General features: G+C 39.9%; 2 protein-coding genes across 9 annotated transcripts in view; one reads left to right on the top strand and one right to left on the bottom strand.

The window, feature by feature from the left end:
• dgkh (diacylglycerol kinase, eta) overlaps nucleotides 1–4,472 on the bottom strand; it is a 64,163-nt gene extending 59,691 nt beyond the window's left edge. For 3 of the 8 annotated variants that reach the window (XM_034885830.1, XM_034885839.1, XM_034885834.1), the window contains exon 1: nucleotides 2,724–3,275. In XM_034885830.1, coding sequence (XP_034741721.1) covers nucleotides 2,724–3,005 — 282 coding nt within the window. In that variant the 5' untranslated portion in view covers nucleotides 3,006–3,275. Of the gene's footprint in view, nucleotides 1–2,723; nucleotides 3,278–4,221 lie in introns of those variants that run through there. The other 5 variants (XM_034885831.1, XM_034885835.1, XM_034885829.1 and 2 more) reach the window with 5 other exon arrangements.
• A 1,657-nt stretch (nucleotides 4,473–6,129) lies between these two features.
• vwa8 (von Willebrand factor A domain containing 8) overlaps nucleotides 6,130–21,930 on the top strand; it is a 77,054-nt gene continuing 61,253 nt past the window's right edge. Inside the window, exons 1-13 of the mRNA XM_034885817.1 lie at nucleotides 6,130–6,372; nucleotides 9,517–9,594; nucleotides 9,720–9,850; nucleotides 10,701–10,811; nucleotides 14,817–14,984; nucleotides 15,533–15,697; nucleotides 16,201–16,250; nucleotides 17,405–17,513; nucleotides 17,662–17,766; nucleotides 17,867–17,995; nucleotides 19,487–19,621; nucleotides 20,112–20,189; nucleotides 21,716–21,876. Coding sequence (XP_034741708.1) covers nucleotides 6,234–6,372; nucleotides 9,517–9,594; nucleotides 9,720–9,850; nucleotides 10,701–10,811; nucleotides 14,817–14,984; nucleotides 15,533–15,697; nucleotides 16,201–16,250; nucleotides 17,405–17,513; nucleotides 17,662–17,766; nucleotides 17,867–17,995; nucleotides 19,487–19,621; nucleotides 20,112–20,189; nucleotides 21,716–21,876 — 1,559 coding nt within the window. The 5' untranslated portion in view covers nucleotides 6,130–6,233. The remainder of the gene's footprint in view (nucleotides 6,373–9,516; nucleotides 9,595–9,719; nucleotides 9,851–10,700; nucleotides 10,812–14,816; nucleotides 14,985–15,532; nucleotides 15,698–16,200; nucleotides 16,251–17,404; nucleotides 17,514–17,661; nucleotides 17,767–17,866; nucleotides 17,996–19,486; nucleotides 19,622–20,111; nucleotides 20,190–21,715; nucleotides 21,877–21,930) is intronic.

Raw genomic sequence — 21,930 nt, 5'->3', positions numbered from 1 at the left:
GTATTAGTCAAAGGTTAATAAGCCCTCCTCAGCTGCAACAGCACACCCTGAAAACACAGAGACGGGGCTGACCGTGGAGGTGACAGGAGAGAAGAGACTATTAAAAGACTCAGCCTCACATGTTTCAGCAATACGTAGGTCTGATTCCACAACGTGTTTCGTTTGTTTCTTGTGTAGGCCTAAGTAAAGGCTGAAATGGATTCACAACAACAAGTGTAAGGCATTCACAACATGAGAAAGAAGGAGAGAAATGATGGCGTTGGGTGCCAATGTGATAGAGTATCGAATTCCCTCTGTGTGCGGTCAAATCTCATTACATTCTGTCTGACAAGAGAAGAACAGCAAATGATACCCGATATCTCATCTCAGCTTTAGCCACAACGACAACAACTATCCACAGCTGCCAATATATTGATTTGCCATGATGGGTGTATAAGTGACTATAAACAATGAAAGGTTGGCTACAAACAGCTGTGATGATTTCAGCTGCATCATGGACTTTACCGGCCGAGAGAAATAGAAACAAAGGACAGCAACAGAGTTCACTTCTGTCAGGAGATAAGACATTAACTACAATCAATGTCCATGTTAACAAACGAGTGCCAAAATCTATTTTTTCTTCCATTTACATTTTCTTTACAAAAGATGCTGTATATTTCAAGAATTTTATGAAATATTCTCAAATAATCGTAATTATTGTCGCAAACTTCTTGGAAAATTGAAAAGAAATCTAATAGAAAAAAGATTTTTTAATATTTAATAGTATCTTGTAGTTTCAACATGTTGAAATTTTCCCGAAATTGAAACTAAATGGAAATTCAGAGAGGACATAGATGAGAAGATAGTTGTTGAGATTTAATGTCCACCGTTAACCTAACAAGAACCAGCTGTCATATAGGCAGCATTGCCATGGAGTCAACCAATAAGCGGATCAAAGATGTGGTTGTCTGTGGCAACCAAAGAACCAGAGACATAGTGGACGGAGAGGGATGGACATAGACAATGTGATGACCAAGCATACACATACACATGCATGTGCACACACACACACACACACACACACACACACACACGCACACAGTCTAAGCAAACAACCCAGTGGAACAACACTCAGTGAGTCAGTGCCTGCATGATCCATTAGTAACTATCAGCACACACACACACACACCAACATAAAAGAAAACACTGATCTACACGACAACAACTCTGAGACCTTTGTTAACACAATGTCACCGTGCTGAACACACTGACACAATCACAACAGAAGCGCTTCATACTATTGTGATAGCAGCATGAACTACTGTGACATGTAGCCTTTCCGTATATATAGTAGGACAGATTAAGTTTATCTGGGTTCTGACGCAATCAGCATCTCTTTAGCATGCATACATTATTACATTCGGCGTGTACACCATGACTCGTATCAGCCTAATTTTCATCCACTTTTAATACTCCTGCTGTAACTCCAGAGGAAACAGGTGAGTAAAGAATCAATGCATTATTTATGTGCTATCTGCTATAGCTATTTCAAAATTTTAGACACAGATATGGTAATATTAATGATCCAAAAAGTAACAACCAAGTAAGAACTCCTAAACTCACAGCAAAATACATGCAACTAAAAGTGAAAACACTGAAAATGCTGTAATTGTTACCTAACAACTTTGCCAAACATTTGTTGGTTTTAGCTTTCTTAAATAAGAGGATATGCTTATTTCTCTCTTCCTCCTCAACCAAACTGAGTATCTTTGACTTTTTTTAAAGTCGACAAAAAAACTATTATTCACATTAGGCTCCAGTAACTTCTGATGGGCATTTACCACATTTTTTCTAATTATGCAGACAAAACTGTTAAAAAAGTTATTTGAGAAGTGATGATGTATGAGAAAAAAGTAATTTATAAAGTTAGTTGCAGCCGTGCAACATATCCTCTAGGTAGCACTATACTCACTAGTGGCTGAATTTGCATATGAGAGGTATGGGCAGACATTTCTGTGTCCCAAGTCTTTAAATATACTTCCATGTTGAATAATGTAGATGGGGTGCCGTGGGGCAGTCAATAATTAAGTGGATCCACGGATGTGGGAGGATGGCACTCATTAACAGTGTAGTAGATAAGTTGGCCAAAGAAGCTTAGATGTCAGAGGTAGCTCATCATCCTCTTACTTGCATGTCAAACGCAGGGATGCAGCGAATGTTTACCTGTGTTTTATTTGTGAAACAATATTCACTATATAGATATACGTTGAATTCAATCTCTATTTCATATGTATACATTACATGCTGTCATGTCAAACTGACATTATAGTTAAGTTACATAAAGAGAGTGGAAAATGCTCATTCATGTGTTTTCTTAAAATAAATCCAATGTACTTTACTGAGGTTAAACGACTTTGTATGTGCATACTACACACATCAAAGTGCAACAGGTTGAAGCAAGCTTTTGCAAATCTGTTTTTATGTCATTCCAACTAATGTGAAAAACAGATAAAGTCTCTTTGTTAGTCTGCGAGAGCTCTGTCTCGTCCTATAAGCCTAAAGCAGTGAAGACCACCAACACTGGCTTCACTACCACTCGACATTATGTCCTACTTACAACAAACCCCCACACAAACACATCTCCATAGAATGGCCTAGCCAGCAGCTAGGTCGGCTGGTCAAATAAATACAAAATTCAAGCATCCATATTCAGTAAGCCAGAGAAAGAGACAGAGGGGTCTTACCTTGCTCCTGATCTGTCCTGAGGTGGACACTTTCCGGATGAGTTTCTGGGGGCCTTCCTGCTCTGCTTCGCTGTCAGAGGACTCCTCCGCAGCACCGGAACCAGCGACAGCCCCCACCACATGGGCATGGATCCCCGCCGCGGACACCGGGCCTTTCTCCGGCTCCTGTCGAGGGGAGAGACAAACCCAATCGGGGTTAGCCTTCGGCCGCTCAGCCGCTCCCTTCCTCTCTCGGAGGCAAGAGCTGCTCAGCGGCTGGGAAGCGTCTCTCCTCGCTGTCATCTCTCACGGTCTCTCGCTGTTATAAAGACGGTTGTGTTTTCCGGAGAGTGTGTGGGCTGGTACACGCATAGGGGATGTAGCATGTCGCGGGCACAGTGGGGATGGGCTCCACAGCATAGCATAGCATATAAAACCCCCCTTTAGTCCCTGATCGGCTGATGGTTATGGCTCCAGCCAGCACGGCCAGTCCAGACTGAGGCTATAGAGCCCGCCTCATCCACTCCGTTACCAACCGGGGGACATCCGTGGCATGGCAGACCCTAGCGGCTGTTTTACACAAACACGGCATCGGAACAGATTGCACAGAAAAAAATCAAACCACTCTAATTGTTTTACTCCAAATCGACTTTTAATGCTAATTGCCTAACTTTATTTTAAGTAGGCTAACCTCAATCAATAAAGAGCTGCACTCAGGGGGGTGACCACAATGATCCATCGTGTTAGACACAGTGAGCCTGTAGTCCATACAGAGATTTCATTGTCTTATAATCTTGTTCCTCTTCTGTTATATAGTGATACAGATAGCGTACTATAATCAAACTGAGCTTTAAATTGGTTTTGTTTAAAAAAAAAAAAAACATATGTAAAAATTACATTTTACCCAATTATTAGCAACGTCTAGAGAAGTGCGTCCTTGTCTAGATGCAACTAAACGACTAAACTCATTTGACATGAGAGAGAAAAAATGTCCATACAGTGGGCAAGACGAAATGATTGGGATTCAAACGGAAATGGTGGGCTGCAATAATATCGGAAAAGCGAATTTCCCCTCGATGAAGAGAAATGAAGAGTGTGAAGAGAAGAGAAGAGAAGAGAAGAGAAGAAAGAGAAGAGGAGTCCTCGTACGTAGCCTACTCGTTCATAATGAATAAACACATATTGTCCATATAAATCCAAGGAATAGAAATACTTATCAATTTAAAGTCATTAATGTACAGATTACCGAAACATTGTCAATTATTTTGACTTTGTTTCTACCATAACCAACACTTAATAACATTAAGACAATCTACAATAAACAACCAATGATTTTAAGCACGGCATGCCCCTATATAGGCTACAAATCACTGCAAGAGAATGAAAGGACAGACACTAGCATCAGTGAAACGGTCACACACTCGTAAATGGACCTCTCAACACACAACGACATGTCTAGTTGTTTTCTGTTGTTTGGGGAAAGTGAGCTTTCTCGAGTGATAAAGCCCGACCTACTAACCAGTTCCTCCCAGACAGGGCTGCGGGAGTAATGGTAGACCTCCTCCATGGTCTCTCCGTCCGCTCCGGGAGAACAACAAGAATCAGGGAGAGGTGGAGGGCTTCACAACCTGACTCGTCGCCTTCCCTCCACTCATATGCGCACTGGAAAGGTGGGATTTAATTCGTCTTGTCGTCCCTCTCGCCACTTCACCGCCACGTGCAGCCGCCACTCTCTCCTGCCGCGTGCGCTTTCCCCTTCTTTGTGCGCGAGGGGCCGAGCGAGCCTATCAGCGCTGCACGTGAAACATGTCAAACCCGCTTAAACTCACAACTCAGTGAGAGGAATGCGGGCCACTTCAATGACGTCATCGATTTGGACATTACCTTAAATTGCTGATCCAATATCTGAGATAAAAGACCCCCCCCCCCAAAAAAAAAATTCCTCAATTTTTCCCATTTTACTTGACATTTCTCTTGAGCTAATTTGACACTTGAGTGATTATGTGTGTGTACATTTTACATTTATATCATTTTGTATTTCTGTTTGGTCTTGAAACTTTTTTTTTAGAATTATGTATTCTTTGTTTTTGTCTTTTATATAATTTTTGTTTTTTTTAAGTATGCCTATTTATATTTAATAGTGGAGGTATCATCTTAAATCAACTGTTGGCTTCTTACTTTTTCCTTCACAATGTTAAATTTCCTTTTCAATGGGCTTACAGCTCAGACCTCCGCAATATCGACTCTCTCCCCCTGTTCAAAACTAGACTCAAAACCCATCTGTTCCAGCTCGCTTATCTGTAAATACACTGTTCCTGTTTTGTTGTTTTGTTTTTTGTTTTATTTGTTTTATTTGTTTTGTTTTACTACTTACATTTTTCTGTTCCCTGTCTTTTATTGTCTGTAAAGCGTCCTTGAGTGTTAGAAAGGCGCTGTTAAATAAAATGTATTATTATTATTATTATTACAGCTGTTATAGATTTTTAACCCTCCTGTTGTCGTCGGGTCAAATTTGACCCCTTTTAAAAAATGGCTGTATCAGAGTTATTCTTTTTAACCTAATTTCCACTAAACAAGTATAGATTCCATGCAACGCCCTTTGCAAATAAAATCACTTTAAATTGAATTTCGGGTGTAAATTGAAATGGTTTCAAATCAGTATCTCATCCACTCAATACACGCTCCTCTGATCTGAACTACTGCTCAAAATAAATCATCATTTCTGTTTTATTAACTCAAACATTAGGTATACTGTAATTCTATAAAAATGAGGGTTATTGACCATGGATTCCAAAAAGTAGTGTAAAACTAGTGGTAGTAAGGTGGTGGTAGTGAAAGAAAATAAAATAAATAATGCGTTGAAAATGTCAAATGTCATAAAAAGGGTAAAAAAGTGTTAATCTTTTTTTGACCCGGAGGGCCAACACAAGGGTTCAAATATAGACATACAGTATATACAGTAAATAAGCTAAACTGTTGTTGTTTTTTGTAAAGCAGCTCTTGCAACACCAATGTTTTTTTTTCATTCTTTTTAAAGGAACACTCCACCATTTATTGCATGAGAGAAACAGGTAGGTGGGCTATGGTAAAATAAAAAAAACAATCTTTATCATTTAAAATAAATACATGCATATATAGATTACAATCCTCTTGAAGAGAGCTGTTTTACCCTAGCCTGAGGTTTTAAAATACCTGAACATTTAGGGCTGATTTAGTGTTGACAAATATAACTAAATTAAGTTAATTAAATTATTAACGAAGAAGTGTTCTCCTTACCTAAATAAAATAACTGTGTTAATATTATTATAGACCTATTCATATTTTATTTAACATTTACCATAGCTATGTCGGAACGGGGGGAAAAAAAAGTTAAACCACTACGGAAGACTTTACCCACGGACCAATTTGTCCCTCTTTTATTATCTTCCGACTCCCACAAGATGAGCTGACATCTGGTATGAACACAGCTTGACAGAGAGCGTGTGGACTGTATTTCTACTATGTTTTGGAGGGGGAAAGCATAGTTTAAGTATGCACTCGCAGATATTCCGTAGCGGCACTGCCGCGGCCGTCGCTGCCAGAAGAATGCGGAATGTGTTGGGTGCTGTCCTGGGAAGAGACGGCTGGATGTGGAGAACTCATGAGGTCAAACTTCTCAACACATCCTCAGGTAACATGACCGGTTGAACCAAGTTGTAATACCACAGACAAAACAAGCTGAAACAAGAGTGCACACACATGTTAAGATGGTTTTCAGTCGAAAATGGCAACGAGTAACGTCAAATGGTGTCTATGGTAACGTTAACTGAGTTGCTAGGGGCCTCATTAGCTCTTATCAATTGGAAGCTAACGTTACTTTGGACATTCAATGAGACTGTGGTCCCATAGTGACAAAATGCTGTTTTTCCACTAGCTTTTTGAGCACCGCAAGATGACAAATGTACGATAAGCATAGTCATGGATACACACGCAAATATGTTAGCATAGCTGGAAATTTCACTAGCTACCCGTTTAGTAGGTTAAAGGTTAAAGCCAGGTAATAGCCCTAAGGGCATGTTAAGTCACCAGCTACGTCCCCAGTTTTAGCCGTTAACGAACCTTAATCATCGTTTATATATTTGAAACGTATCCATTATCAGTAGTTACAACTTAGAGACACATATTTACGAATTTACGAAAATGATGTGAAAATTCTTCCTCGGTTTCACCGAGCCTACAAGACAGACAAGACAGGACATTACAAACAGTACGTAGCCAAGATGGGCATTTCATGAAAAGTGACTTTACAAAAGTTATATTTACAAAAGTAAATAAATAGATAAATATAGCCTACTAAAAATGCTTAGTCTACATTCCGTTACATATGTAATGTTTAATTTTTCATCCTCTCAAACATAGATACAAACTTTGTAAAACTGTGTAGGTTGTGTAATTACACTTACCGCTGCTTTAATGACATTTTCAGGTTGCTCAAAGATTCTTAAATCAAAAAGCAACACTAAAGTTGCATGCTGCACAACAAAGAGGATTTTTTGTACAACTTTTCTGAGTTTCACCCATGGGTGTATTGTAAGAACAGATGCCTTTAGTGTTCTGCCAATTCCAAGATGGATCACGGGAAATTAACGTTTTTTAATGTCAGGGCCATCCATCGTTATTTAAATTAATTCCTGTTTTTACTAACATTTTGCCTACGGTTCAACAGTAATATACAAGAGACATGGAAGAAGTCAAAGAGACAGAGATATTGAAACTTACCCACACAATACACGTCATCAATCTACCCCAGTGTCTCAGTCATGGCAACCCAAACAAACGTAAATAAACATGAAAACTGAATCAAGACTAAAACCTACATAAATGCATAATGAAACCACTAATAGAACACCGTTTACACACTTAAACTAGGACAGAAACCGTTAAAAACCTAGTCCCATGATCCTTTGCGCTGCCGTGCAAAACAGTCAACATGATGGCATCCTGCCAGCTGTATTTCAAAAACAGCAGTTACCATAGACTGTAAAAGACATGGACACTGCAACGCCATGTACTTTGACTGAGACCAGTGAAGTTACTTTTACAGTGATGGCTGAGCGTTATTGCGCAGCCTCCAACTGAGCTTGACAACACAGGTGTGAACCTGTCTGAAAGTTGTAAGTCGTCTGGTAGCTGTGCCAAGAGAAATCTCAATCACTACCAATTTTGCAGAGACGGAGAGCCTAGGTATAAGTTAGGAGAGAACATAGTCACAGGATAATTACTGCTAACTAAAATTCTAGTTAATATTAGTAATTAAACTTAAAGTCAAAAGTTCCTCTACTGTGTTACAGTAAGTTGCGTGATTATGACACAATCCTTAGCCTATTTTTACAAAAACGGTTGCTACGAGGGCTAACGTGAGACACAAGGCATATAATATATATATATATGTATATATGGAGCCTTTTATAAATTGTTGTGTTTTAACAATGGACAAATTGAGTTTTTAAATGCTTCAGATGTAAAGTTATTTGCCTTCAAGGTGACACCAAAATGAATGGGAGTCAATGGAATGCTAACGGAAGGTGATGGCTTGTTAGCCTAGACTCTCCCCATAGGAGGAACGCTTTCCGCATGCTCGCTTACCCCCTGGGCAGTTACTTATCTGTGCCATCTTTGTTTGGTGAAGAAACTGTTGCAACTTGGAAAACAGACAGTTTCTCTGCCTGCCTTTTTCACAGGAAACATTTTGAAGCGGTCTTATACTAAACAATAGTAATATATCAACTTTGAGAAGCTGTTTCCTCTGCGTCTGACTTCTAGCTTTTTCACTTTTTAAACTTTATTTACACCCGAGTAAATTACAATTAATACTAGGAACATTGATGTCTTTCCTAAAAAATATCACCTATACAGATTCAAAACAGCAAGGCTATATTTACAATAAATAAATGATACATAGATGAATACAGCTAAAATAATGCTACATGTACATTATGAAATATAGACATTTCCACAGCAGTCAACGTAGCAGTCCTCCGGGATACTTTTGTGCACTGCCAAACATACCATTTTACCATACATCATGTACATGTTGAGAACCTAAATTACAGAATTGACCCATTTGGTGGCAGAAACAACTAAATTAATAAGTACTACAATCCACAAAGACCAGAAATTGTGACATATTATGACCACGGCACTGTGTCAGCGAGCCAGCTTAAACAGTAAAAATAGTTTGAAACTGAAGCATCGAACAAAATGTGCAGCAGAATGTATCAACAACAGCAGAAAGTTTTATCAAACATCCTGAAGCAGCCTTCAAATGTGTTTGCTAGCACTATAATAACCACAGTTTGCTTTTTCATTATTACTGTGTCAAAGGTGTACCGCAAACCACAAAGTCAAATATAAATGGAAACTGATGCTGCTGTTGCTAGAATTGTCTGTGAAAGACTTTCTCATGTATAGAGCTGGCTATCGTTCAAATAATTTTGATACTGATACCAATACTCCGACTTTAGTACCGGTTCCTAAACTATACTTTTTTCTGGTCCCAAGTTTGTGAAATTTGTTAAAAAAACAAAACAAATTCCAACATCATACAATACGGCAAAAATCTTTATATTTTTCCTGCCTGCCTCTACGGCATTATAAGAGCTCATTGGCTGACTGACGCTGATGAGATTTAATCCTTAGGTGTTGAACATTGGTAATGAGTGACAAGGCTTTTTTTGGTACTCAATACATTTAGAGGCAAATTTGGTTGGTGCCTAAGAAGGGTCAAATTCAATACCCAGCCATGCTCATGTTTGGGTTAACCCATTGTTTGCAGGTGACACCGTGAAGATTGGAGAGATCTCTTACAAACTCAAAACACCCCGGAATCCTGAACTGGTTCCTGTCAAACACAGTATGTAATTTCCTCTTTTTAGAGATGTCTGGAAAAAATATATGTCTGCATTAAATGTAAGGAAGACGGTTAGCAACAGATAAAACAAATGTTACTAAAACAGTAATTTATTTTGGGTTTGCTAGTTTCAGACTCCTTACCTCAGACAGTAGTTCAGCACCTTCGATGGATTATGCAGAAAGACCTGTTGGGCCAGGACGTGTTTCTCATTGGCCCCCCAGGACCCCTGCGACGAGCCATAGCTATGCAGTACCTTGTGAGTACACACAACACACACACACACACACACACACACACACACACACACACACAAATACACACAAATAAAGATTGTGAAACTCTTATGTATTCACATTTTTTTCTAAAACTTCGACAAATCTAATAACCTAAAGATCTCATAGCTGTAGAGATTTCTGGCAACAATGTAAAGAAAGCACTGTATGTGACCTAAAATGTCTTTAATGTTGTATGTCATATTCCAGACTTCATAGACTTTGCAGTTTCTTCTGGAAATTGAGATTTTACAGTGATTGTAGTACCAGACTCTGGTCCACTAGCCCGGTCCTACTAGACTCTGGTCCACCAGCCCGGTCCTACCAGACTCTGGTCCATTAGTCTGGTCCTACCAGACTCTGGTCCATTTCATTTGTCCAGAAATTCTGGCCACTCTCCATTGACAAGTGTTAACTTTCTTGAACGCGGGGAGTCTGTTGAAGTTTAAAACTATTGAATCTGCCCAGATCCGCTTTGAATCTGCCATAACCAATCGCTAACGTTTGGTTGTGACGTCGGCTTAGCATCACTAGCGATAGCCTTAGCTAACTCCTTCAAGACTAACGGAGCGAGCTGAAAAATCCAAATTTTCCTGAATCCTGTGGGGAGGAGGGCCAAACATCAACATCTCTGTTTGCTGATTAGACCAGCAAAGATTTGACTCAAGAAAACCTGTAAATATACCGCAAACTCAAGGAAAATGAAAATTGAGTGGAAGTAGTATGTAGGAGGGCGGAGCCAAGCTAATAGTTCATAGAATTTGTTTGCAAAAGGCTCTCATTCTTTATTATTTTACAGCATAAGTCTTGAAGTTGTCTCTTGTTGTTGACTAGGAGTTGACCAAACGGGAAGTAGAGTATGTAGCATTGTCCAGGGACACTACAGAGACGGACCTGAAACAGAGGAGAGAGATTCGCTCAGGGACCGCCTTCTACATAGACCAGGTAAATCCACTCAATGCTTTTAGTCTTTCTTAAGGTTTATACACTATGCACTGTAAAATCCGCTTTCCCAGACCACTTGCCTAACTAACCATTACATGGTATGGCATGGTGACAGCAGCGCTATACAGAAGGGGCACACACAGGACAACAATGAGACAACAATGCGAAGAAAAACATATCAGGTTTGCGGCTCACTTCCAGCTCAGTACAACAACTTTTTGACCGATCAAGCTTTATGCAAACGTACACCCCCCCACACTCTTTTCACTTTGTAAGTCAAGTAACAATGGTTTTCTCTAAGGAGAACTTTCAGTCCTCCATTCATCTCCATTTGTTTCCCAGAGGCACAGAAAAAAAAAATTATGGAGAAGCAAAAAAAAAAAAAAAAAAAAAAAGAAATAGAAGCAAAATCCACCTAAGCCTGATCATTAAACCCTGTCATCACCGGGCTTCAATGAGCCAGCAGTGACAAATGATGATAAGCTGTGATAATTAACATTCACTCAATCATGTCATTGTCCACGGCTGATTGGCACATTTCATCTTTGTGAAAAAAATAAGTCTGTTGCATAGCAGTTCAAACGTAAACTCCATGGAACCAGGTAACTTTTTTCCACATTTTTTTTTTTTCTCTGCACATTAGATCTTACTCACAAACACGCCGTTGTCTTCTGATACATGAAAACCCATGGCTAATGAATGTAGTTCAGTTATTGTTGATATCCAATTTCTCCTGTGGTACAATGGTAGCTGAAGACTACTGTATCATAAGTATATGTAAAGATTTCAAGTGATGCAACCAACAATTCTTTTTATTGTCAGTTATCTTGATTATTTGTGTTGTCTATAAAATGTCAAAAATTGGTAAAAAAAAAAAGATGATCCGTGTTTCCCAAAGCCCACGATGACGTCCTCAAATGTCTTGTATTGTCCACAACTCAAAGATATTTAGTTTAAATCTAAATCAAAATGGTCCCCAGTTAATTTAATAATTGACAACGAATTGATTAATCTCTGCAGCTCTAAAGATTTCAGTGCATCTCTGGTGCTTGAGAAGGAATAAAACTCTGCTGCTGACTGCAAAAAGACGTACCTGTGCCGCGTATTCTTGTGTATACCCTGCACTGCACCACTGCCGTGATTTCATGATTTAATAGAAAGTGAAGGGGCCAATTTATGTGCCAGTGCAGATTAAGCATTAGGGCCATCACCCTGCTGATGGGGCAGTTTTGTTTGGCTCTAGTTGATTTTTCTAATTTTATAGTTGTGTGACTCATAGTGATATTTCCTTTTACTCAAATGAATGGCAGGGTTCTGTAAGGGGAAAGAACTGACACTGCAGTTTTGATAAAACCTATGCATGTTTGTGTAAAGATGTTGACCTCTCCAGAAAAACACAAATGCCTTTTAATGTTTAATTATAATTACCTGCATTACCATTATATAAATATTTGCTGACTGTTGGGGTCAGTTTCGGTGTTGTCAAAGGGATCCGTTTGCGGCCGTTGAGACGGCAACACAACCCCACAGATTCCAAAACCATAATGGGTCAGAAGTGTTTTTAAATGTCCCCCCCCCCCTCCCATGACACTCAAGTGAGTTACAGTAGCGCCAAGAAGTTGCATCGACTTCTGCTTTAGCACATGAGGAAAATAGGGCCTCAAGGTGGGCATACATGGACAATCACATAGCCTTGATTCCAAATGCTCAGAAGTATTGTTTCCTTTTTGTTCACTCGTCCATATCCAATCATGACACAGTGGTGGAGCTGCCAAGGCTGGTTGATGCATTTTCTGTTTGCTGCAACAAGGAAAACTAGCCAGCTGCTTTAACTCCCTGAGGATCAGCCGCCTCCCACCTTCTCAACAAAATGACAACATGGTGTCCACTGTTTCCACGGAGACAGCTCATGAATAGATACAGCATTATTGTTGGTACTAATAGGTGTGAAGGGATTGCTTATTTTTGGTCTTCGTCAAATATCAGGGAACCGCGTGCCATCCAATGAAACGTGGCAGGGTGTGTCTGTGAGTTGGCGTGTGCTGGTTTATGAGTTGGTGTATTGGATTTTGTTCGCTATGTGGGTGCAATTGGTGAGTATATACTGTATGTACACGTTGCAGTACCGTACACGTGAAGACGCGTGGGTGCAAATAAGCCAGCTTTTCTCTTTGAGAATAATTTGGTATGGTAGGAGCTGTGTGTCTGTGTGTTAACTAGAACATCCAAGTACTCCTCGGGGCCCTGTGCTGATTTGGAGCCCTAAATTCAGATTTAGCATGTCAGTTCCTGTCTTTACTCTTGTCTTCCCCTGCTATCCCACTTTATTCTTGGTCTTTCTGCTCTTTTTTTTTTTTTTTCCTTTCCTCATTCAGCCCAGCATCCCTCCACCCCCTCCATGGTTATATTGAGGATGGAGTCCCATGGATGTAATCACATGCTTGTTGTATTTTAGACATCTCTAGTCACCTCTCTCCAGTTATCAGGCTCTAATGTAAGGCCGCTTACCTCAAACCCACACAGCACATAAGACACTGTTTCAGTAAAAAAAAGATTTCCACCTACACTAAAGCTGCGTTTGAACTGAAATGGAAAAGTTCTTTGATAATAGTTAATTATTTTAATATACATGCAAGAATTGCAGGGGACAATAGAAGAGTATCACTGGCACGGCTAATGCTAAATTAACATAAAACTGCAAGTGTGGTGAAAAAATAGTAACAGGTTGTTAAATTAGCTCTAATAACCAGGTATTTTGGACATGGAAATGGAACACTACAATTGTTATTTTATGTACATATAGCAAGCAAGCTAGCCAAAGGCGCTCTAAGCAATGTTAGGTGACATTACTACTTTCAACAAAAAAAAGAAGACATTATTATTATTAAAACTAGGACACACAGGGCGTTATGGATTGAGAAATACATGTTAAATACAGTACAGTAGTGTGTTTGCTCAAAGCTTGTCAGTATCTGGTGGGATGTTTTTGTATTTCAGGCTGAGAACAAGGGCGGTCTGTGCTTCTTCGTCCCTCTGGCCATCCCGCGTCACTTACATTTTTTAACAATTATCTGATTATAGCATTGGTGCCGAAAATGGATCCAGAGTTAAATATAGAGCATCTGGGTATAGTTTCATGGCTCTATTCCCCACACAACCTGCCACGTATTTACATGTTAACCTAATTACATGGCCACTTGCTCTGCGGTGCACCCAGACAGCTCAAGTTTCCTGCCTCTTGACGTCAGACGTGCTTTTTTGATTCCTGCAGAAATGTGTGTCTACACACAAACATACATGTACATGCACTACTAGGCTGTTAAAGAGCTTATTTCCCACATCAATCAGACCGCCTCATCAGACAAGGTGAACTGCAAACAAAAGACTGTTCCTCTAAAATATTTTAAACTAAAACAAACCGCACAGAATAAATTAATACTGGGTAATTCTGAACTTGGGTTCATATAGGTAGGTCACAATTTGATGAGGTTGCGCTATTACGGTACATTCAATTTATTGCACCGTTGGGACAAAAATAGAGCTGAGACAGAAGCCAAAGCTCTCGATCTACCGGTCAGTCTTCATTCCTACCCTCACCTATGGTCATGAAGGCTGGATCATGATTGAAAGATCGAGATCCAGGGTACAAGCGGCCGAAATGGGGATACTTAAAAAAAAAAAAAAAGTCTTGCCAACAAGGACGTTTTAGAGCACCCTCTAGTGGACAAACTGTACAATGGCAACACTCATAAGATGGTTGACCGTCCGTTTTTATTTTAATTTTTAAATATTCATTTATCAGATTCTAATAGTTCGGGAAAAGACCTAATATTGCCTGATAAAATCGGCCCGCCGATATATCAGTCGGGCTCTACTCCTCTAGTGACATCTCCCAACATCGATTAGAGCACCTGCAAAAAGTCTTAAATTGAACTTGGCGAATCCTGGGGGTACCGTGTTTTGGAGTACTGATTAATCTCAACGCCTTCTGTGTTTTCCCCCCAGTGTGCTGTCAGGGCAGCAACCCAAGGCCGAGTCCTGGTCCTGGAGGGACTGGAGAAGGCCGAGAGAAATGTTCTGCCCGTCCTTAACAACCTGCTGGAGAACAGGGAGATGCAGCTGGAGGACGGACGCTTCCTGATGTCATATCAGCGATATGACAAGCTGCTGCAGGTCAGAGCAGCTCCTTCTCCTACAAAACGGGAAACACCCTTCAGGGTTTTAACTAGGGCTGGGCATTATGCAGACAATCAAATACCACAATATTTTTGATCAAATACCTCAATATTGATATTGTGGCGATATATGTAGGGTTGACAATTTCTGCTTTAACAAAATATTTACACAATGAGATCTGTGATAGATAATCATCAATAATGTGGATACAGTGATTAAGTAGATAAATGCAACCTGGCTGTTATTCAATGTATCATCATTTACATTTAAGAAAATGGTCGTCTATGGAGCCGTATATATCTGAATATCCACATTTGAGGAGTGAATATCTCACACTACACCTACAGTGCTACCTTTGTGTTTAGCGGACAAAATACTGTTGCCATAAATACAGTGTGACTTTGGACGTCTCTACCTCTTAGTGAAGCAGTGTGCTTGCTGCCTTTTGCCTATGAATTGCATTTAGGATAACATGTTTAAAATGACAGAAAAATTACAGACAGCAGAAGAGGATTTGGAGTGTTTCACATCTTCTTGCATCGCAGGAGCACACCAAAGATGAGCTGGACAGCTGGAAGATTGTCCGTGTGAGTGAGGACTTCCGGGTCATCGCTCTTGGCCTTCCTGTCCCTAAGTACAAAGGAAACCCGTTGGATCCTCCTCTCCGTTCTCGCTTTCAAGCCAGGGACGTCTATTACCTACCATTCAAGGTCAGTCTGAAATGAACTGATTATCTAACAAAATTTCCCACCAACAAAGTTGTTGTGATCCTAACTTCATTACCCTGAGCAAATTTTATTGGAACTATTGAAGAGTAGTCACCCCCCCAAAATTCATGGATCTGTGGATCATGTAATGGAAATGAGAAGTAATATTGAAAAGACCCATCGCTGCTGAATGTTGTGTTTTAGTGTGATTCTCTCTATTTTGTAGCTTGTGATAAGTCAGGCTCTTACCTTTTTTTTTTTTTTTCATGTGTCAAATACAATTCCCACCATATACAACACTTCTCTCATTTTCAGTTTGTAGCTGCATCCTATATTAGACTGCCACTCAGCGTTTCTGCCCTCTCAGAAAACAGTTTTCAACAATCAATCTTTGAGCTTGAACTGGTGCCCCTAAACCTTTTAACTTATTGGCACACATGCTCTGAAAGAAGATCTACGTCTACAGCCCTGCAGCTATTCTCATCTTTATATTGTTTTCTTTTCAGGACCAGTTGGAGCTGTTGTACACCGTTGGACCAAACATTGCTGCAGAAAGGTAAATAAAAAGAAACAATTACTGAAGCTAAATGGCTTGTGTGACTTTGTGAGTTCCAATTTTAAGGGGCTGTACTTAAAACACTGAAAAAAGTGGGCTGGGATTGCCTCCATATGGCTCTCATAGTTTGACTTGTCAAATACCGACGGTTGGGTGTCTGATACTGACTCGGGTGGATTTCTGAGGACTATGGTTACCTGGTCCTCAGCTCTCTGCAGGGTAAATCCAGACAGATAGCTAGACTATCTGTCCAATCTGTGTTTTCTGATGCGCGACTAAAACAACTTTTAAACGTTCACATGTTCCACCAAAATAAGTTCCTTCCAGAGACTATTTTGCAGCGCCACTATTGCTCCGTCTGGGGCCAAGACAATTATGATTGGTTTAAAGAAATGCCAATAAACCAGAGCACGTTTTTGTTCTTCGGATTTTTAAAGAGCTTTAGTAAAGTTTTTACAAATACAAGTTATAAACAGTAGGCATGCATTTGTTAGAGGGCAAAACAGAAACGAAAAAACACAACAACAAAAAAGCCAATAAACCAGAGCACGTTTTTTTCCCATGCCGCGAATTTTGTGTGGACTAGCCAGACCTTCCTTGAATTCCATGTAAAGCTTGTATTGAGTTTCATTTCTATCTTTATTCAATTATCTCATTGATTTTACATTCAAAACCCTGCTCTCTCACACTCACAAAGCCATTGCTTGTGCTTACATTTGCTCTGCTTCTGCTCTGCTTCTGCTCAAACTGTATACTTGGACTCAGCTTTATTGTTGCTTAGACAGAGTTCCTGCTTGAAGATTCAGCTCTTCTCCTTGCACTCAGACTGCTTCTGTGTGCTCGTAAATCCTTTGCTCTTGGATGTCTGCTGTTTTCTCTTAATACATCCAGGGTTGTAACCAAGCACCCAGGAACAGCGCCATGCTATGGTGCAAACATGGCCATATGTAGAAAATTGGAATGAAACTCCATTGACTTGGATTACACCACACACAAAGGACTTAATTCTCTGTGCAGGACGCCATTACTCCACTTTATCTTTTCATAGAAAATCTTTGTTTGCTGCTATATTAATTTGCTAAATATAGAGTACAGCCCCTTCAAAGTCTCAGTAGTTCTTCACATGCACTATTCTTTTGTATCCTGTGCGTAAGGGTGTCCCAGCTGCTGTCTCTTGCCACTACGCTGTGCTCCCAGGAATCATCCAACCTTGGCCTTCCTGACTTCCCTGTGGACAACCTGCTTCCTGCCCTTCATGTGTTGGTGAGAATCCAGGCCCCTTAAATCATCCCCACTGTCCCTTTCAAAGGGCAAGAAAGATTAGACGAAAGCCCAGGGGGAAAAAAGAAAGAAAAAAGATGCTGTCTATGGATGCTGGTGTCCAACGCTTGTCTCTTCTGTGTTGTTGCAGAATGTTCTGCCCATGCTGTCCTCCCAGCAGCTAGTCCAGAGACTTTACCCCTACAACAGCATCCTGGGCAAGGATGGGCGCAGCGCTGTGGAGGGCGTCCTCAGTGTAAGTCAAAATGATCCTGTCATCTGTATGTGGTGTCACCTAATTTGCATGCTTACTATGATCTGAAAATAAGATAAGATATTGTGTTTATCTTTTATAGAGATTTGAGCTTTTGGATGGTCGTCGTAAGCTAGTCCCGAGCGCCATTTTGAGTGTGTCCAGGACAAAGGATCTTGAAGGCCATGCAGATGTCACATTACTTGTTGCGGACAAGGATGTCACCTTTCAGGTACCAGTACACTGGCTATATTAGTTGACTAACACTTACACAAAATATTATTTATGACTTATAAATTAGTTGATTTAAGTGGGCAGATCTGTAACAGTTTCTCCTCAAAGAATCAAACTGAAACTGTGCACGTGTTGTTCACCACAGATGTGCTCGAGTTTTTTGAAAATAAGTCATTCTGCATGAAATAGCATTAAAAAGACGACTAATCAACAAAAGAAATCCTAGTCGATTAAGACCCGAACGTCTTAACAATTAGTCGGCAAATTGGCCGGAAAGGGGCAGTCCTAGCAGGAATGTGCGTTGCTCCATCCATGTACAATACTAGTGTGAGTTCTGCCTTATGTGTGTGCACGAGACAAACAAAACGGGGACATGCTTACCAAAGTTCAAAAACTCCAAAGGGTACCTTTGAAACGTTAAGTGGCGATATTTTGTTTTCCAAAACCTGATACTTTAAAGACATAATTTGCCAAGATGTACAGTAATACAAGAATCTTGTGCACTATTACATTATTATTTGCCTTTTTGTTTATTGTCAAATGAAATAATCTCACTTGACGCTGTTAGTGTGACTCCTGGCCCTTTGTTCAATTATGACTTTACATGTTTATGACCAAACATTCAGTGGGTCACACATTTCCCAGCAATGTCCATAGTCCCATTACAGGTCACACACACACGCACACACACACACACACACACACACAAAGACATGCAGGGCCACTGTATCAGTAGCCTGACCATCTTATCTCTGACTGTTACTCTGCAGAGTCTCTATCTTTATCGGCCTTTAATTTTTCTTCTTGAATAAAAAACACTGTTTGCTAAATGAGTCACGATGTGGGCTTTTGGAGAATGGTGATATTTGATAAATAAATAGTGAATTTCGATTACGTTTTAGGTTATTTTATGGTTACAACCCGCAACAAAACAAAGAAGAATACGTTTTAGTTCATTTCTAGCTTGATAATTCACTATCAGCCGGCTTATAAGCACCATTACAATTTATGCAATATTGATCATTTGTTGGTAGATGTGATCCATTTTGTCTAGAAAAACTTTGTTCGCAAATGTTTGCTTGAATTTTGTGCTATTCAGTGTGAAAATGAATGGAAACACCTAAAAATGTCTAAAATCAATTTGATATACCAATTTAATCGCAAAACAGCATGTGACGTCATTACGCACAGGTTTTTATTGCCTTAAAGCTGTTGGATGGAAACACACTTTTACCAGCTTTATTTGCATGAGTTTTTTTACCAAACTTCAGATAATTTGATTTGATAAGTGGATGGAAACTTAGCTTTGGATTGTTTGATAACGCTACGTTGTTGGAAACGTACAAGGTAATTGTTCCCAGCCATGTGCCAGTGACAATGATAAGTCTGTGAGTCATTATCTAAAGGAATATCACCGCATAGCTTTTATAGAACAATGAAGCTGTTGGTTGCTCTTTCACGGCTAGTTGTTGTCCTCACCAAACTTCAGGTTCCAGCGGGCATCAAGGAGTTGCATCCACCCAACAGTAGCCCGACCTTCATCAGTACACCGAGCCAGTCCCAGCTGCTGGCTGAGATGATGCAGTCCCACATGGTCAAGGACATATGTCTGATAGGAGCCAAGGTAGCAAACACATAATGCACAGTATACATCAATGGAGCTGCATAGATGAATCGATTCATTGTCAACTATTAAATTCATCTCATTCTATTTTAATAATCAATTAATCATTTTGAGTCATTTTTATGAAAGTAGAAATTCTCTGATTGCAACTTCTTAAATGTGAATATTTTCTATGTTTCTATGTTTTTTCTCCCCTCTTTGACATTAAACTGAATATCTTTGAGTTGGGGACAAAACGAGACATTTGAGGACGTCATCTTGGGCTTTTTGGGAAGCACATTTATCACCCTTATCTGACAATTTATAGACCAAACAACTATTCGATAAATAAAGAAAACAATCGGCAGGTTTGTTAGTTAGATTCATAATATGCATACACAAACGTACATACAGTGCATACACATATTGTAGTTGTAGCCCTATTCACCAGGAAAGTACATGATGAATGTGATCTTTGGTCTTTAATAACAATCATTTCTGTATTTTCTAGGGTTGTGGCAAGTCAGTGATCGCAAGAGAGTTTGCGGAGATGCTGGGTTACAGCATAGAGCCGATTATGCTCTACCAGGTAAATAAAAGTTAGTCTTCAAAAGATTCAAATAGTTTATTTTTTTCAGAGTCTGAAGCTGTCTGCACTTATCTGCCAAAACACTAACAAGTGTGTTTTATTTGGATATGAGTTTAAAATGTCAGGGAAAGTTTATCACTGGCAGACTTCGTTCATGATCTAGGATGTCATGATGACTTTTCAGCCAATAGGGATGAGGGGTAGTATTGTGAAAGGAGATCTTCTAAGTTAGAAATGTTTTTATCATAAGAAAATACTCTCCTCTTTTACCTGGATTTTCTTAACGTGTGTTACCCTTTTTTCTTTTTTCATTCATTTGTTTTTTATTAAAATCAACTTTATATACAGCAAAAGTAATGCATAAGATTCTTTTCCCACTTGCTACTGAATCTGCAGATTTTTTTTTTTTTATGTCTTCAGTGGTCCAGAAGGAAAATCTGTGAAATTTTAGCAGAGACTGTTTTTCTGCTTGAGCTGGAGATGTGTAAACAGTTTTTATTTGAATTTGTTTAAAATTTTGAAATTCTGTGGGCTTGCCCTGATAATCACTTGTTTAATGTCTGCTAGTCAATTAAAAATGATTGTATACAGAGTAATGAAGATAATGGGTTAAGCGATCCGCGTGCGTGTGTGTGTGGTGTGTGTTTATTGGGATTGTAGTCATCTGGGTGACGATTGGGCAGGAAATGTGTCAGCTGAAGACTTATGTATTAATGCATCATGCTGCAGCTATTTTTAGCTGTGTGAGGTCAGGGGTGGATTGTGCTGCCGGGAGTTGCAGAATCCTTCGCCGGGAAAGTCATCTTGTCAGCCCTGAAAAATACCATTTTTGGAAAACAAAGTGACATGTAAGGCTAGGGTGGAATATAAATATATTATTTGTTGGTGTGTGTTGTTCAATGGGAAAAAAACCCATAAAAATAACAAAAGCCCTTTCCCTTTTTTGCATGCAAAAATGAACAAATATCTCCTAACAGGTCAATTTCAGAGGAGCAGACAGTCAGACAGACAGTCATGATGTCAATCAATTAATTATTAGGTTACCAGAAACACAGAGAGATAGAGAGAGGGAGGAGACTTCACGATAGCATCAAATGGAAAATATAGAGCCGTTTTTTTACTTAATGCAAGTCGTCTTCTTGCCGTGGAGCAGTTAGCAGATCAGTAATTACTGCCAGGGACACATTGTGCAGATCTGCTTGTCTTCCCTCCTGTTCCCTCTGTCTCTGCCGTGACACGGCAGCGTGATAGTGAACATCACAGTCTTCCTTCACAGGCCCCCCCCCCCCCTCGTACGCAAATGTGCCGTCAGTTTTCTGTAAATTGAGCAGCAGGGCCAGGTCATGTGGAGAGAAAATCTGTCCAGGATATCATTGCAAGAAAATCTATCTATCTCACTTCATCCAGTTCCATTGTTTGATAGTAAACAAACCAGCACACTGAACCACTTCCCACATTGCTCTCAATCCCTTCACCTCCCTTAATTTTGTCACTTGGTGTTCATTTCCTTCCTCCTTCACTTCTAGGACATGACAGCCAGGGACCTTCTGCAGCAGAGGTGCACTCTCCCTAACGGAGACACAGCGTGGAGGCCGTCTCCTCTTGTCACCGCTGCCATTGAGGGCAAGCTGCTGATTCTGGACGGAATACACAGGGTCAACCTGGGAACCCTGGCTGTGCTATCTAGGTACTGTAGCTTGCTAAAAGAAAATAGACAGTCTACATTATTTATTCGCGGTCA

Source organism: Etheostoma cragini, chromosome 11 (assembly GCF_013103735.1).
Source record: "Etheostoma cragini isolate CJK2018 chromosome 11, CSU_Ecrag_1.0, whole genome shotgun sequence".
Lineage (NCBI taxonomy): Eukaryota > Metazoa > Chordata > Actinopteri > Perciformes > Percidae > Etheostoma > Etheostoma cragini.
Note: the sequence above shows the minus strand (reverse complement) of the source record. Positions and strands in the feature narration are given on the sequence as shown.